We start from the raw sequence: 17518 nt of genomic DNA, 5'->3' as shown, positions 1-17518 counted from the left end.
TTCAAAAGGGAGTATATCTGTTGAATAGTGAATGCCAGTTTGCCAAGAAAGTGAGTAAAGATACATATCTAGAAAAGAAGTGTCAAAGTTGTAGCTACTGGACTTACCACTGCCTTTTTTCTCAAATATTTACCGATCATTGACAGTAACATCTCAGATGCAACACCAAAGAAGTTGGAAATGCTCCATACACAGACAGCAATATCCATTCCATGCCAGAGGCATATAAATGAGAAACATATAAGTGAAGCTAAGATTCTTCGATTGGTATTCCACATATTTCCTATAAATGGCTGATAAACATACCTTAAAAAAATAATAAAATGATAATAAACATGAACACAAATTAACACACAAATTAAGTTTAAATTATATATAAAAGAAATTATAAGAAAGAAAAGAAAAGTAATAAATAGGAAAATAAAAAAAAAAAAGGGAGGGAGATAAACAATAAACAAACCACAGTAACAGTAATATAACATCTTTTTTTTTTTTTTTTTCTGTAATTAAGTAATGTTTTTCTTCTTATTCTTAACTTACTTGGTTTGGCCATTCTGCATAACTATTCATAATTTAGTTCAATCATATATATGCACATGTACACTGCACGTTTCATTATGTTGGGCTCTACTTTTGGGATTGATTCAGGGCCTGAAAATAATGAAATAGTTCATGTAAACATGTGGCTAATTCTGAATGGTTACTGAGCTTTGGCTCTCTAAATTTCAAAAAATGACTATGGAATTTTTGATAGTAAAAAAGTAATAAGAAAAAGCAGATGCATACCTAGTAAAATGTTTAAGCATACTTATTTTATTTTTTATTATATGTTTTTTCAGTGAAAACCTCAGTCACATTTTTTAAATTCAAAACAGCCACAGCACTATAACAATTCAGAATCAGATACACGTTTGTATGATTTTTTTATTTTTTTTTTTTTTCCAGGTCCTGGATCATTGCAGATGCATACCTAGTAAAATGTTTAAGCATACTTATTTTATTTTTTATTATATGTTTTTTCAGTGAAAACCTCAGTCACATTTTTTAAATTCAAAACAGCCACAGCACTATAACAATTCAGAATCAGATACACGTTTGTATGATTTTTTTTTTTTTTTTTTTTTTCCAGGTCCTGGATCAATCTGGATAGTATGATCCACATGTTATGACACACCCTGAAGGGTGGGTGTGTAGAGAGAGAAAAAATAGTAATAATAACATAAGATTAAACTACAGAGTAACACAGTGAAATACAGGTACAGTGAAACTTCTCCTAACGGACACCTCCCGTTAACGGACATCTCTCTACAACGGACATTTTCAAATTCCCCAACTCACCTCCATTGGTTTTAACGTGTTTGCAGCTTCTGTCTAGTGGACATTCTCTGTAACGGACGCAGACAGGCAATCTGCACTATTTCGTTTAGATTAGCACTTAATTTGATCTCCCCATAACGGACAGCGGGCGAGCTTATGGCCCTTTTTCTAGGAACGTTTCTTCCACGTATTGCCTCAATTGTGTGTTTATTTTTTATTTCCGATTCTCTGAATTTTATCAAGGTTCTAAACCCTTTTTCAAGAATTTTAAGGCACGTGTAAAACTTCTGATGAATTCGGTGTGTGCAGGGGCGGGAATATGGCCGGCCTTTCGTCTTTTCGGTTTCAGTTTTCAGTTTTGTTCAGTGTCGTGTGAAGTGCACAATGTCTTCTCGTAAACATTTAACTTTAAAAGATAAAGTCGAACTCATTAATGCGTATAATCGGCAAAAAAATAGTGTTCGCAATCTCGCTGCAAAATTCAAAATCGGGAAGACGCAGGTAAGCGACATCCTAAAGGAAAAAAAGTGAACTGCTCAAGCAATTTTGGCAACACGGAAATGATCAGGTTCAAAAATCATTCCCGAAAACTGTTGGACTTCAAACTGACAATGTTACGTGTGAGTGGTTTTGTCACGAACGTGCTAAAAAAATTCCCATTAATGGGCCTATTATTAGGGAAAAGGCTTTGGAGGTTGCGAAATCTATGGGAGTAAATAAGTTCAAAGCTTCTGTGGGATGGCTAGACAAGTTCAAAACTCGGCATAAAATTTCTTGGAAAACCGAAGTGGTGAAGGTGGATCTGTTGATACTGGGGTTGTAACAGAGTGGACCGTCCAATTGGAAGATTTATGTCGTGCTTTTGAAGCTAAAGATATTTACAATTGTGACGAGACAGGGTTGTTTTTTAAAGCTCTTCCTGAAAAAACAATGAGTCTAAAAAACGAAAAGTGCCAGGGCGGAAAAATTTCTAAGGAACGCTTGACTGTACTATTGTGTACAAATATGCTGGGAGACTTTGAACAACCTCTTGTTATAGGAAACCCACAAAATCCTCGTTGTTTCAAGGGCATAAAGTTGAATCTTTTGGATGTTGACTGGAAGTCTAATAAAAAAGCGTGGATGACACGTGATATCATGAGCGAATGGATAAGTCACTTTAACCAAAACATGATTCGTCAAAACAGAAAAATTATTCTTTTCATGGATAATGCTGCATCTCACTCGCACATTGAATTGTCCAACATTCAAATCGTTTTTCTGCCACCAAACACATCTGCAGAGTGTCAGCCCTTGGATCAAGGGATAATAAAAAATTTTAAACTTCACTACAGAAAACGTGTTTTAAGACATCTCATTGCAAACACGAACGATGTAACATATGCGAGTGACCTTTCAAAGAAAATCAGCATCCTAGATGCGATTCAATGGATTTCCTCTTCAGTAAACGTAATTAGAAAACAAACTGTCGTGAACTGTTTTGTAAAGTCTGGCTTCTCAAACGCAAAAATTGAAGTTGTGAGCCCAAGTTTCCCACCACGCCCAGACGATGACTTAAAAACTGTTAGGACAGCACTTCAAATAGGCCTCTGGGGTTGGGTATATTCATACTATGATTTTTAGCGTTTATCACCAACCATTGAAGTAAAAACGAAAACCAAAATCTTAAAAAGTTTTATATTTAAATTTACAATAAATTTACAGTAGATCAAACAAAATAAATGTGACTATACAAATAAAATAAAAATAAAAGTACTATAGGTTCTAATACCTCTCATGTTTGGGGTTTTCATTAAAAAAATGACAATAACCAGGCACTGAGGTTCCTTCAGCTAAATGTGCAGGGAGCATTTAGCTGAAGAAACGTCATAAGAAATACAAATATCACAGTAACTAAAGTAAACAACCAATATGTACACTCTGGCAACTTGTACTCATATAGCCTCCCCTATTGGTTTATTCCATGTAATATCACTGTACTGAAGCCCAAGCAAAAGTATTGTCGCTACTACTGAATATCTAGCAATAGCTTGTCTTTTACCTGGAACTGAAATACTAGTTAATACGGACACCAACTGCAGATCACTTTTGTAGCATAGCCACTTACCAGACAGAGCAGGTACAACAAACAGCTGGAAATGGAGCACTTCATAGCCACAACACCATTCACCGTCTCACATCAACCATACAATCTGCCAACATACAGCAGTGCATTGCATGAGAGAGTAATTGACATAACTATGGCAACACAAGCCATGGCTCATAAATTTACAAACTGATGGATCCAGGAAACTTTTACTGTCTTTTACCATGCTATGACCTTCCAACTAGTAAGCTAACTGGATCTACCCCCCCCACCCCCACCCAAATAATATATGATATTAGCCATTTTAACATCAAGAAAGCAGATTGGCAAAAATTTATACAGATACCCTTTGGTCCCTTCTGTCAAGAATACTCCCAGAAGAAAATAACCAACTTCATCCCATTGAACAGATTGAAAAAAAATGACAGAAACCAATTATACAAGCAAAGAAGCCTCAATGATGAAAAAACAGCCCAGATTCCAAGCAGTTCATGTCGAAAAATTCTCAATTCCGGAGAAATCCGTATTTTCTGGTGAAAGGTCAACCAGGCAAGGAAGCACTTTCATAGATTCAGAACTAGTTGGCCACCAGCTGAAGTGAATGCCCAGAGACCTACCAAAATTTTAGAAATTCATACCTCAGCCTTATCAGGCAGAAAAAGAAAGAATTCTAACAATTACTTGTTGACTACTTATGGAAAATGCAAACCCTGCGTGTGGCAACAGGCTGCCAAAAGGACATATGGTCAATACCACAAAAACTATGGCTGGCCAGTCTACATATGTTGTTGTTGTTGTTGTTATTGTTATTTGGTTTTTAGGAGCATTAGCAACTAAGGCCATATTGCTCCAGGAATATGCTGTGGTCATTCCCTGACCTTTCCGCATCGTCCGTATTTGGTGGTGATGGGCTCGAACCCCGGTCTAATCAAGAAGTGTGTGCTACGCACTGCTGCTCCTTCCCACCTGGCTACGGAGGCGCCTAGTCTACATATACCTTTGATGAAACAGCAACTATATTGGATGCACTGTTTCCAATCGATGACAAACCTCAAACCACAGTACAATTAAACATCTGTATAGAAAATTAGAAATATCATAATACAAAAATGGAATCTCGCTTTACAACTGAGAAACTATGGCACTGGAAAAAAAAAACCAAGTGTTCAGGTAATTAACTTATAGAAATAGAAGATTAAAGAATTGGCAAAAAAATCTCACACCACCTCTTCCAACTATGTGATAACTATATAGAAAAGGGAATTTTCCCTAACACTTGGAAACAAGAAAATGTCAGGCTAATACTGAAGAATCGAAAGAAATCACCCATGGATCCAAAATCCTACAGAGCATTTGCTTTATTACCAGTTTTGGGCAAGGTACTGGAAAGAACGATCTTACTCCACTTCGAAATCCACTACTTAAAATAAACACTGCTCTTTGTGAAATAGTGTTATTAGTGCGGTTCCCCAGGGTTCAGCGTTGGGTCCATTGCTGTCTTCTGTATTTATTAATTATATTGATGAAGGTATATCAAGCTGAATGTAGATGATATGAAGGTTGGCAGGGTTGTTAATGACACTAATGAGTACGCCACTGCAAAAGGATCTAGAAACATTGAGCAGATGGGCTGAGAGGTGGCAACTGAAGTTTAAATTGACAATTGTAAAGTACTGATAATTGTAAAGGTAAGAGTAACCCCAGAGTAACATATCAACTGTGTGGTACCACACTCAGGGTGGTAGAGAATGAAAAGGGCCTGGGGGTAATTGTGCAGTCAGATATGAAGTTTTCTGAGTAGTGCACACAGTCTGCAAGAATAGCTCATGGTGCCTTGTCAATGATATACAGGAATTTTTCTAGCAGGGATAAGGTGGTGATTATTCGCTTTTATAAGGCAATGGTCAGGCCACACCTTGAGACTGTATACAGGTTTGGAGGCCTCATTTTAGGAAGGACGTAGGGCTGCTGGAATGAGTACAGAGAAGGGCAACAAGATTAGTGAATGGAATAAAGGGTTGCTCTTACGAAGAAAGGCTTAAGATTTGCAAATTACAGTGTCTGGTGACTGGGCACCTGCGAGGTGATCTCATTGAGGTGTATTGAATGGTTTGAGCAAGCTCAATGCTGATGGGATGCTTCCTCTTGCCCAGATTAATTGCCTGAAGGGACATAAATTCAAATTGAGGAAAGATAGTTGTAGAACAGATGTGCAGAAATTTGCCTTTCGCCAGCGTATGGTTGATTGTTGGAACAAACTTCCATCTGTCGTTGAAGTTGACAGCTTAAATAAATTCAAGGCAGAACTAAACAAACATTTGGAGTGAATGGATGGGTGAAATTTTTTTTTTTGACTGATGCTGTTTAAGCTTGCTTTCTTGCATCATATGCCTCTACTAATGCTAAATGCAAATTTACAGTCAGACAAGCAATTTTTCTTTAAGCCTGGATGATCCACGGAGGATGCAATGAACTATCTAGTGCCTTTGATGCATTATGGTAGCTCAGCATATTAGCTGGTGTCTTTGATGCATTATGGTGGCTCAGCATACTTCACAGATTATGCTAAGCTTAAATTCCCCAGTACCTATAGAGGTGTGTACAGGATTACCTCAGCGATAGGCAGGTTTCAGTTAAAACTCAATACCAGTGAAACACAAGAAGAGTGACTTCAGGATACCCCAGAGTTCAGTTCTGGATCCCTGTTTTTGGAGCCTCATCCCAGATGAATTCCTGGGGATGGATATTTGCCCTATAGACAAGGTCACCTTTGCAGATGACCTTGTCTTGCTTGTGAAGTCCAACACCCAATGCATCTTGGAACAGCATGCCAACCTAGCACTAAATACCCTGCAGATATGGGCAAAAACTCAAAATTAGCAATATCAAATACAAAAACTAAATCAATACTCCTAAAAGGCAACCTGACTTAAGAAGGCTACCTCAAACAAAAATTGCAGGAAAAACAATAGTTCTGGTTACTGAACTTTTTATATAACTAGACATAATGTTTGATCATAAGCTAACCGCTCGCTTCTTATTTATATTGCTAGGAAAGTGATAAACTACGCTGACATGACAGCAAGAATCAGTCATGCTGACTGGGGACTCAAAAGGACCCTTACTCTTAACTATAAGAGTAAGGATCCTTTTGACTTCCTCCCAGTTATCACCTAAGGAGTAGGCACCTGGTTTACTACAGCAACTCTAGCCAGAAACAGAGCTTCAGCAAATCATTCTATTGATTATCACAAGTGCTTGCATTGTCAGCACAGATGCGCTCCAGGTCCTGAAAAGCACACTCTCTTGACTTGGAGGTGATCAGAAGAGGCCTCGACAACAAAATAAAGAAGCATGTCCCATTGACATCTTAGGAAACACATTAGATTCTAGAAAGTGACAATAAGAGAAAAAGCAAGAGGATTCTGGGCACGCACTCTTCCAATAATGCCAAACAGATGTGATGATAACAAAGGGGAGGTCACTAGGAGGTTTCTTCCATGGGTAACTCTAGTTAGCCCCCACCACTTCCAGCATGCACTGGCTTATATACATTTTTGATCACTGGACATGGTTCCTTTAATGCCAAGCTGCACCAACTAGGGCTTACTCAAGACCCTAAATGCACCTGTGGTGCTGATTAGGATTGAGTGTACATTCTTTATGACTGCCTCAATTATCAGAGCTACAGAAGCATATTAATGACAAAAATAGAACCACACATAAGGGTAGTGAAACTCCTCATTTCCGAGGAACACAATTACTTGGCTTTCTTCTGACGTCACCCGGCAGATCTTTGTAACCAAATGAAAAAACCTTATCACAACCATACAAACCTTGCCTGTGATGTAACTTAACTCCACACTAAGTTAAAACTTAGATGCCTAAAAATACCTGGACTGACTCAATCTTGACCTGAAGTACTAGTAGTAGTGGCATGTGATGCAAGAAAGCAAGTGTATAAGCTTATGCAGCATCAGCCAAAAAAAAAAAAAAAAAAAATCACACCATTCCCTCCAAATGCCTGTCCAATTCCTCCTTAAATTTATTTAACCTGTCAACTTCCACAACGACAGATGGAAGTTTGTTCCAGCAATTAACCACCCGCTGGCTAAAGGCAAATTTCCGTGCATCTATTCTACATCTGTCTTTTCTTAACTTGAATTTATGCCCCCTTAGGTTCGTAATCTGAACAAGTGGAAGGATCCCATCAGAATTCAGTGTGCTCAACCTATTCAAGTTGATTAAAAGAACTGCACAATCTGACCTTGGGCCCCGGTCTCTGTGTTTCTTGCCCTAAGCTAGTGTACATGGTCAAGTACAACTGATTGGGTAACTGTAAATTGAGAACACGTGTACGTGTTAGTATAAATGTGCACGGTACTAGGAAGGAACCTCCTCGTACATGGAAGTATAAATGTATATACTTGTTTTGAATAAAGTAAATCTTGTGGTGTATGAGCTTATCAACTTTTGCCCCCCACATACATATGATAAATTCTAAGAGAGTGTGTGCATGTGCATGCACTAATCTACAAGTGTGTGAGTGAATGTGTATATTAGCCTTGTCCCAGAATGTCAAAATATGTATGGTACTTGGTAAGATAGGACGCGTGTGCGTGTGAACGTGACTGCACAAAGAGGAAAAAAATAAAATAAATAAGTGCACAGTCTATGCAGCCAAGCATTGCATAATGCGAGTTCAATTAACGCATATTTCAGTTAGCACGATTTGAAAAAACTATACACTTTTCACTTCACATGATGCAAATTTCCAGTTAACGCGATCTTTTTTTATGCAATAGTTGAAAAAGATTTGAATCATGCGTCAGATGGGCAATAAATAAACGTTTGCCTGCTGCCCACCTCAGTGTGTTTCATCAACCATCGGAAGAAGACATGTTACTTGTTTGTCTACGCTAATTAAGTCAACGCAGACTTGCATTTAAAAATTCAAATTTTTAAATGCAAGTCTGACTCATTTTTAAATACAAGTCTTTCATCTGGCTCATTTAAAAATTCAAATTTTTAAAAGAGCCAGATGAAAATGTTACCGTGAAGAAGATAACAGTAAAAGAACTAGATGAAATCTTTCGTATCACAGAGAACTTCAAACAAAAGGTTTGAGGTTCTCTGTGATATTTATTTCGCCAGGGCCCAGAGAAGATTGTTGTTGGCTATTGGAAATTTATTAATGAAAAGAGAAAGTCAACACTGTTTAAATATTTCTGCAACAGTCATTTCTTCATTGTGTATTTTATGTCAAAGGTTCCCAAACTTTCTCGGTTCACGGCGCCCTTAGTGTCTCAGTAATTTTTTCACGGCACACCCAGACCAAAAGAAATACCTAACAGTTCCATTTATTAAGTTCGTTATTTGTTCGTTATTTGGTTTTTTTTAGGAGCATTAGCAACTAAGGCCATATTGCTCCGGGATATGCGGTGGTCATTCCTTGACCTTTCCGCATACTCCGTATTTGGTGGTGGCGGGCTCGAACCCCGGTCTAATCAAGAAGCATGTGCTACGCACTGCTGCTCCTTCCCACCTGGCTACGGAGGCGCATTTTATTATTAAGTAGTTAGGTCCAAACAACGTAATACGAAATGCTGAAACTGTGAACTACCTCGAGCTAATAGTTCGCGCGGTGTCCGACAGATGTCAAGTATCGCTGTGTTTCCCTCGAAAATTTAAAATATTCCGCAGCGCACAGTTTGGGAACTGCTGTTTTATGCAATAAACATTTAATTTCATAATTATTTTCATTATCTTTTACACTGTATACTGTTAAAAATTTATTTAAAAGGTATTTTTAAAATTCTTTATGGACATTCCAGAAGATCAAAGGCTAATTATAATCTTTCCTATTGATTATTATATTCGATTAACGCATTTCCGTTTTGCACGATGCGCCGAATTAATCACGTTAATCAAGTCCAGCCTGTATTCAGACTGCTGTGTCAAGTAAATGTAAGTAACTGAGAATGTCAATGTTAAGTGTCAGAATATGTGTGTACTCTGGATATGTATCTCAAAAAAAAAAAAAAAAAAAAAAATCATAGAACAATTATATGTACAGGTTAAGATGTAAATTACTAGTATGAATGGTTGGTCATGTGTGTAAACCTGCAGGGACCAAATGAATGCTTGTGATCTATTTAAAAAAAATGTCTGCCATAAATGTTATATCCAGAACTGATCTGATCTGATCTGAGTGCAAGGTCAAGAATGAAATAGGACAAATGTATGAGAGAAAGATGCAATTTGTTTTTTTGTTCTTGTTTGTATGTGCAAAAAAAAAGGTGAGTTTGTGTACATTAAGTGTGATAAGTGTGTGACTGACCGAGTACAAGTAATGTGTTTAGCACATTGGTAACCCCAAATTTTCTGCTGCACTGGGGTAACCTACCCAGTCCCCCCCTGCTAATGCCATGCTATTCACTTTTGGAAGCATGGCATAGGATTGTCATTGGCTTCAGGTGGTCTGGCCAGTGTGGAATTTTCAATGCACAAACAGCCTGATAGTGATCTGACACCCACATAGGGCACTCTGAACCAGTGACTGTACCTCCCCCATACTCAGGGCTTGCCCAAACCTCTCCCCACCTCCCATCCCAAACGCTTGGTTGGGTGGGCCCCTACTACTCTAATACTTTCACTACTCTTATGGTGGTCTCTGGTGGGTTGCAGCTACAGGGAATGCCCCCTCTATCCGTTAATTTCTGAATTCCTGGTGGAAGTCTTCCTATTAATATCCTCCTTTATCTTCACCTAAACTTCACTTACACTATCTCCCCTGTGCTTCTTTCCACCAAAAGTTCCGATTTTTTTTTTTTTTTTTTTTTTGGGTCCTCCTGGCAAACTCAGGCAATAATAGGGTTCACCCAGCCAGAGAACTTGTTCCCTACTACCTGGCCTGGCTCCCTGCATCTGGTATGGTAACTAGTGATTGGTAGCGTTCCACGGGTGCCAGGCTAAGAGGCTAGATGAACAACATAACTCCACACTACACTACATTACATAAACCACATATTATTCACACTATCTGGCCTTTCCAGGATACTGAATTCAACACAAGAGAAATGATCATGTAGTTGTGGGAACCCACCAGTGCCACTAGACCCTAAACACTATGTATACCACGAAGGACAGTCTTGTAAAAGTCTTGATTAACAGTTATAACAGCAAACTTATGCGTAGGCCATTTTGCATCTAAAACACAAAGAAATTTCTCTTACAACTTCTGAGCACAAAATTTTGTGCTTTTGTGCAGAGAAGAAAAAAGCATGGGATGCATATAAATTATCAGGTGACACAGAAGCCTATGGCATATATAAGCTAGTCTGTAATCAAGTCACAAAAGAGGTTAGGCAGATTACGAGAAATCTTTGGCATAGAAAAACAGCAAAGAGTTCTTTACTTATGTAAACTCTAGAAGGAAGAGGATGAATAAGATTGGTCCACTTAACATAGATTGTTCGACTATTGATGATCTTGCTCAGGTAGCTGGTAAACTGAATGAGTACAGGCATACCTCGAATAACGAATAGGATGCGTTCCACGAAATTACTTCGTTAAGTGAAACTTCGTTTTCAGAGGTAAAAATACTATGGCCAGAATAGGGATACGTTCCTACGTAAAGAAAATGAAAAGCTTTTTTTTCGAACAAAGAAAAGTTTTATTAAATAAACAGTCAACTTACATACAAAATGAAATCACATTTTAAAATATGAGTCTAAAGTTGATTGCTTATGCTTTTTTTCTCTTTCATTTAACAATTGCCTATAGGAGTTATTGCATTTAACACTGATCGCTTAACAATAAAACTTCTTCCTAAATCAGGATCATTTTCACTAAAAAAATTTAAAACGTTTTCAATGTCATTTAAGCACCTTTTTAAATCTTTGGTTAACACTTTTTCGGCAGGAACTTCTTTAACTTCGTCTTCATTATCTTTGTCTTCGTTGCTAACAAGGTTTTCTAAATCTTCCACTGAAAAACCATCATCTTCTGCATTCAATAAATTTCTAACATCCTCTTCATCGACATTTTCGAAACCTATTGATTGAGCCATCTGGATAACTTCATTTCTAATTTCTTGGATGTTATTTTCTTCTTCTAGTACAACTTCTGGCCATATTTTGCGCCAAACTCCATTTAAGCATTTCTTAGTGACTTCTTTCCAAGAACTATCAATGTTTTCAATTGTGTTTTTAATGGTGTAGTTTTTCCAAAATGTTTTAACTGTCATTTCCTCTTTATCCTCTAGTTCAGTTATATTGCTTAATGTTCGACGCAAATAATAAGCTTTAAATGATGCTATTATTCCCTGATCCAATGGTTGAATCAGGGAAGTTGTGTTTGCTGGAAGAAACACAACTTTGACAGGAATGCATGTGTCCAACGTGTTAAGATCAGTATGATGTCTCGGAGCATTGTCTAACAACAAAAGAGCTTTTTCTTCAAAGTTGTTTTTTTGACAATACCGTTTTACTTCAGGACAAAAGTGGTTAACAAACCAATCAGTAAATAACTCCTTGGTAACCCACGCTTTTCTATTTGCTTTCCATATTACAGGTAAATTAATTTTTATGTTACCTTTTAATGCCCTCGGATTTTCTGAATGGTAAACTAATAACAATTTTAATTTATAATCGCCAGAGGCGTTTGATCCAAAGAGTAACATTAAACGGTCTTTGGCTGCTTTGAACCCAGCAGCTCATTTTTCTTCAATAGAAATGAAGCTTTTTGTTGGTAGCCGTTTCCAGAACAAACCGCTTTCGTCAACACTGAACACCAAATTTGGTGGAAAATTTTCACGTTCAATTATTTCCTTTAGTTTTTCTGGAAACGTATTTGCAGCTTCTGTTAATTTTACACTATGAATCCTGGCCCGTTTTTTAAATTTCTCGAACCAACCACGAGAAGCCCCAAAGGTTTCCGTAATTTCTTCAGTTTGTTTAGATTTCAGGTGATTAAACTGGAATATTTTTTTTATGTTAAATGGGGCTTGAAATTGCGGCCTTCGTTATATCGAAGCTTCGTTATCAGAGGTAACGTTAACCGAGGTATGCCTGTATTTTGCATCTACGTTCACACATGAGGAGTTATTCAAGGAGGGGAATGCCAGCAGTTTATCAAACTCTAACAGGGAGCTAAATGATTTTGTGATAACTGAGAGCGAAGTGGAGGAGAAATTATTATTAGCCATATAGTGCAAGGAAGCCTGAGGCTTATGCTGCACCAGCCAAAAAAAAAATTTTTTTTTCTGAATTACCCCGAGAGAGAGAGAAATAAAAGGGAATCACCAAGAAAAAAAAGAATGATGATATCCAGCTCAGGACCCTGGGTATGCCAAGCCCATACTCACCAGATGTGAGCCCATGGGGTAATTGTTGAAGTTAAACATAAGGAAGGTACCCTCGGGTGGATGGGATCTATCCAGTTATATTAAAAGAAGCAGCAAAGGAAGTAAGCAAACCCTTAGCCATAGTTATGAGAGGTTCATTGGACTCAGGGGAGGTCCCTATGGACTGGAGAGGTGCAAATATATCCCCAATTCACAAGGGGGTTCAAAAGGTGCCACAAGTAACTGTAGACCTGTTAGTTTAACTTGTGTTCTAGAGAAAATAATGGAGTCACTGGTTAAAGAAGCACTGCAGGATCATCTAGAGAAGACTTCAGTTATAGCTCAGACACAGCAAGGGTTTGTTAAGGGGAAATCTTGTCTGACCAGTTTGATTGGATACTATGATGTGGTCACAAAGAAACTGGATGCAAAAAATAATTTTGATATCATATACTTGGATTTCAGGAAAGCTGTTGATACTGTTGCATATGGAAGACTGTTGTACAAATTGGAGAGGTATGGCATTAAGGGTAAGTTGCTACAATGGATAAGGGGATGGTTGAGTGGGAGACGAATGAGAATGGTAATCAATGGACACTGCTCTTCGTAGAGTAATGCTATTAGTGGAGTTCCCCAGGGTTCGGTGCTGGGCCCATTGTTGTTTTGTGTATTCATCAATGATATTGATGAAGGTACATCAGGCTCTGTGTCCAAGTTTGCAGATGATACAAAGATTGGCAGGTTGTTAATGACAGTAAAGACAGTATACTACTGCAACAGGATCTGGATAAGTTGGGAAAATGTACCGAGAAGTGTCAGTTGAAGTTTAACTTGAAAAATGCAAAGTACTGCATATTAGTAGCAATAACCAAAGAGAAACATATCAACTGTGTGGTACTACTCAGGGAAGTGGACAGTGAAAAAGACCTGGGGGTAATAGTGCAGTCAAATATGAAGTTCGCTGAGCAGTGCAGATGGGCAGCCAGGGCAGGTCATGGAGTCGTGTCAATGATATATATGAATTTTTCTAGCAAGGAAAAGGTGATTATCCCATTATACAAGGCAGTGATCAGGCCACACCTTGAGTACCGTGTACAGGTCTGGAGACCTCATTTTAGGAAGGATGTAGAGTTTCTAGAATGACTACAAAGAAGGGCAACAAGAATGTTGAGGGGAACAAAGGGGAGCTCTTACCAAGAAAGGGTTAAGTTCTGCAAATTGCAGCACCTGGAGACTAGGCATCTGCGAGGTGATCTGACTGAGGTGTATAAGGGCTTGAATGGGTTTAGCAACCTAATGCTGATGGGATTCTTCCTCTTGCTCAGATTACAAAATTTGGGAGGGGTCATAGATTCAAATTGAGGAAAAACAGTTTTAGAATACATAATTTGCCTTTAGCCAGTGGGGAGTTGATTGTTGGAATAGACTTCATCTGTTGTTGTGGAAGTTGATAGCTTAAATAAATTTAAGGAGGAGCTGGACATGTATTTGGAGTGGATAGATAGGTGAAATGGGAGGTTTTTTTTTTTTTTTTTTTTTTTTTAAAGCTGATGTTGCATAAGCTTGCTTTTTTGCATCGTATGCCTCAACTAATGCTAATATGCTTTAATTAAAGTTTAGGATTTTATATTCAATGAATAAGTCAACTTTAAAATTTTAGAAGAACTTTTAATTCTTCAGAGGATGACTTAAATGGAAAAATATATGATATGTGTTTATGTGATGGCACTTTTTCTCATGTTTAAACAAAATAAAATGTTCACTCATTGCTTGCTTATCTGTATGCAACACCTGACTAATAACAACCAAAACAAGCCAGTGTGAAGACAATAGGAAAATGTACCACATGCTGTGACAATAATGAACACACATTGGTAAGGCCAAACAAAAGATTTGATTTGGTAGTTGTTGGCGCATCGGCTTCTGTGGCCATATTGCACCTCCCAAGGTTTTTGCAGTACTTTGATCCAAGCACGAGGCGGGAATCGAACCCGCGACCTTTGGGTTGCCAGGCAGGTACTTTACCCACTCGGCTAGCCCGGTCGGCGCCAAACAAAAGTAACTACCTTTGAGTGCCTTCTACAGGACACACATTTGGTCATCACAAAAAATCTGACAATGAGCCTGCTTCTCATATACATAAAAGAAGTTGTATGAATATCAATTGATTTAAAAAAAACAAAAAAAAAACAAGAACTGGAACTTTTGGAACATACCTTATAAATTAGTTTGAAGGAAAGTGACCAATAATGCCAAGTGTTGTTGATTATGGCTAATTCTAAGAATATTGAAATAAAATCACTTTTGACCCCGAATTGCTAATACTGTTGTATTATAACACAACACTGTCATTTGAGATTCTATAGAAACAATCAGAGCACAGAGTAAGCAATTTTCACTGTGCTCCATGTATACATTAGTTAAAACATGCTAATTTAAATTTCTGCAATAATAAGAGCCTTGATGTAAAAAAATTAAGTATGATGCATTCCCATTACAACTCCGTTAGATGGCAACACTGACTTGAATAAGGTTTACACTAATGTACTGTTTAACTATTCCCAAACCACCACCACCTCTTCATTATAATATTGTACAACATACACATACCAGAGTCAGACATTTTGATATTTTTAAATCTCCCTAAGAACTATTCATAAGCTGCACTCTGACTTTAAAAGTTTCAGTTTTGAAAAAGAAAGGCAACTATAATACAGTACATACAGCACCCACATACTTTACACAACAACAAAAAAATTAATTCTCTCTAATGTACATACTAATTTATTATTTATTTGATAAGTTAAGACAAAGCTATTTCAATTCTCATTTACAATTGCGATTATTCACATGTACAAAAAAGGAAATAGACTAAAATCCTGGATAGCCAAAACCATTGGGGCTGAGGGTCTTTCAGATAATCAACTATAAATGTAATTCAACTCCAGCATAAAAAGGTAAGCAGGGAAAAAAAATTAACAAGAGAAAACTGACACAAATAAAACCATGCATAAGTGATACTCTGACAATTTTATCTACAAATACATGAACATGGTTACAAAAACAACATACAGCTAATGTGGTTCGTGGTTTCAATTTAGTTTTCTACATTGCTGTTAAAATGTACAAAGAATTTATTACAGAGTTTCTAAACATACTAGATAGCTTATCCATGTCACTTCTATATAACACCAGTCACTAAATGTGTGATGCATAAAAACACTGCTGAAAAAAAAAAAATAATAATAATAAGCGCTTCCTGTGCAACTGTACTAGAGACCACCAAGGAAGGAAGAAAAGGCCAACACATGAAGTGGAGCGTCGAAATGAACAGATTAATTATATGAACAAAGGTTACTTTATAGTGTTCACCATGCTACAAAGTAACCAAGCTAGAGACTGACATGGCAATGTAAGGAATGAAATTACACACCAAGTGGACGGAACAGCTCTTGAATGTTCAGGTCACAGAACACAGGGCCGCTGTGACCCTATGTGCCACCAGTAAGCAAAATCAAATTTGCCGCCCCAAAATATTTGGATTAAAAAATAAAATGAGGTGTAAATAATTATTATTAATTTATTAAAAAAGAAAAGAATTACAACATATCTCACACATGTAATATGATGAAACAACAAACAAAAATAACAAAATCATTCTGACATTCTGGAAACAAACTTTAAATTCTAAAACACAGTAATCATACCCACAATAATAAAATAAAAGGAAAATTATAATGTTAAAAAAATTATGCAAATTTATGTTTCCTTGCTTTAAGATGTGCACATTTATTATTTCATTTATGTTTATTTGTTCCAAAAGATCATTTTCTATTGAAATTATTGCCAAATTAGAGAGTTGTTGTTGAGACATTGTCACTCAAAAAAAATTTTGATTAATTTTAAAAACCTCTGTTCACCTGAGGCAAGGAAACTGATAAAGTTAGAAAAATTCTAAATACAAATGCTACATTTGGAAAAGTATCTGTAAAATCGATTTTAAAAATATATTATAAAAATTCAAATGGAATAATATTGTCTTTAATATATTTTGATGTACTCTATACGTTCTTCAGATAATGTTAAACCATTAATATCGGATTCATTACGATCAATGTCACTTAATATGTAAATGTTTAATAAATCGTCATCTGACCATTTTTTTAAATTCAGAAATATTAGCATTAGCATTAGTAGAGGCATATGATGCAAGAAAGCAAGCTTATTCAGTATAAGCCAAAAAAAAAAAAAAAAAAAAAAAAAAACAACAACTACTCCCATTTCACCCCTCCGTTCATTCGAAATACCTGTCCAGCTGAGCCTTAAATTTGTTTAGGCTATCAACTTCAACAACAAGTGATGGAAGTCTATTCCACAAACCAACTGCCCGCTGGCTAAAGGCAAATTTCCGCACATCTATCCGACATCCGTCCTTCCTCAATTTGAATTTATGCCCTCTCAGGTGATTATTCTGAGCAAGAGGAAGAATCCCATCGGCATTGAGCATGCTCAAGCCATTCAAAGCCTTATACACCTCTATCAGATCACCTCGCCGATGCCTAGTCTCCAGACTCTGTAATTTGCAAAACTTAAGCCTTTCTTCATAAGAGCAACCCTCTGTTCCATTCACTAATCTTGTTGCCCTTCTCTGTACTCGTTCCAGCAGCTCTACATCCTTCTTGAAATGAGGCCTCCAGACCTGTATACAGTACTCAAGGTGTGGCCTGACCAATGCCTTATACAAGGGAATAATAATCACATCCCTATCC

At 37.2% G+C, this 17518-nt stretch overlaps 1 protein-coding gene across 1 annotated transcript in view; it reads right to left on the bottom strand.

The window, feature by feature from the left end:
- Positions 1-17518, bottom strand: part of rasp (protein-cysteine N-palmitoyltransferase Rasp) — a 372659-nt gene that overhangs the window by 67985 nt on the left and 287156 nt on the right. Inside the window, exon 9 of the mRNA XM_090380322.1 lies at positions 108-306. Coding sequence (XP_090236448.1) covers positions 108-306 — 199 coding nt within the window. The remainder of the gene's footprint in view (positions 1-107; positions 307-17518) is intronic.

This window comes from Mastigoproctus giganteus, chromosome 8 (genome assembly GCF_048544385.1).
Source record: "Mastigoproctus giganteus isolate SK-2022 chromosome 8, ASM4854438v1, whole genome shotgun sequence".
NCBI classification, from domain to species: Eukaryota; Metazoa; Arthropoda; class Arachnida; order Uropygi; family Thelyphonidae; genus Mastigoproctus; species Mastigoproctus giganteus.
This window is presented reverse-complemented; position numbering and strand designations above follow the sequence as displayed.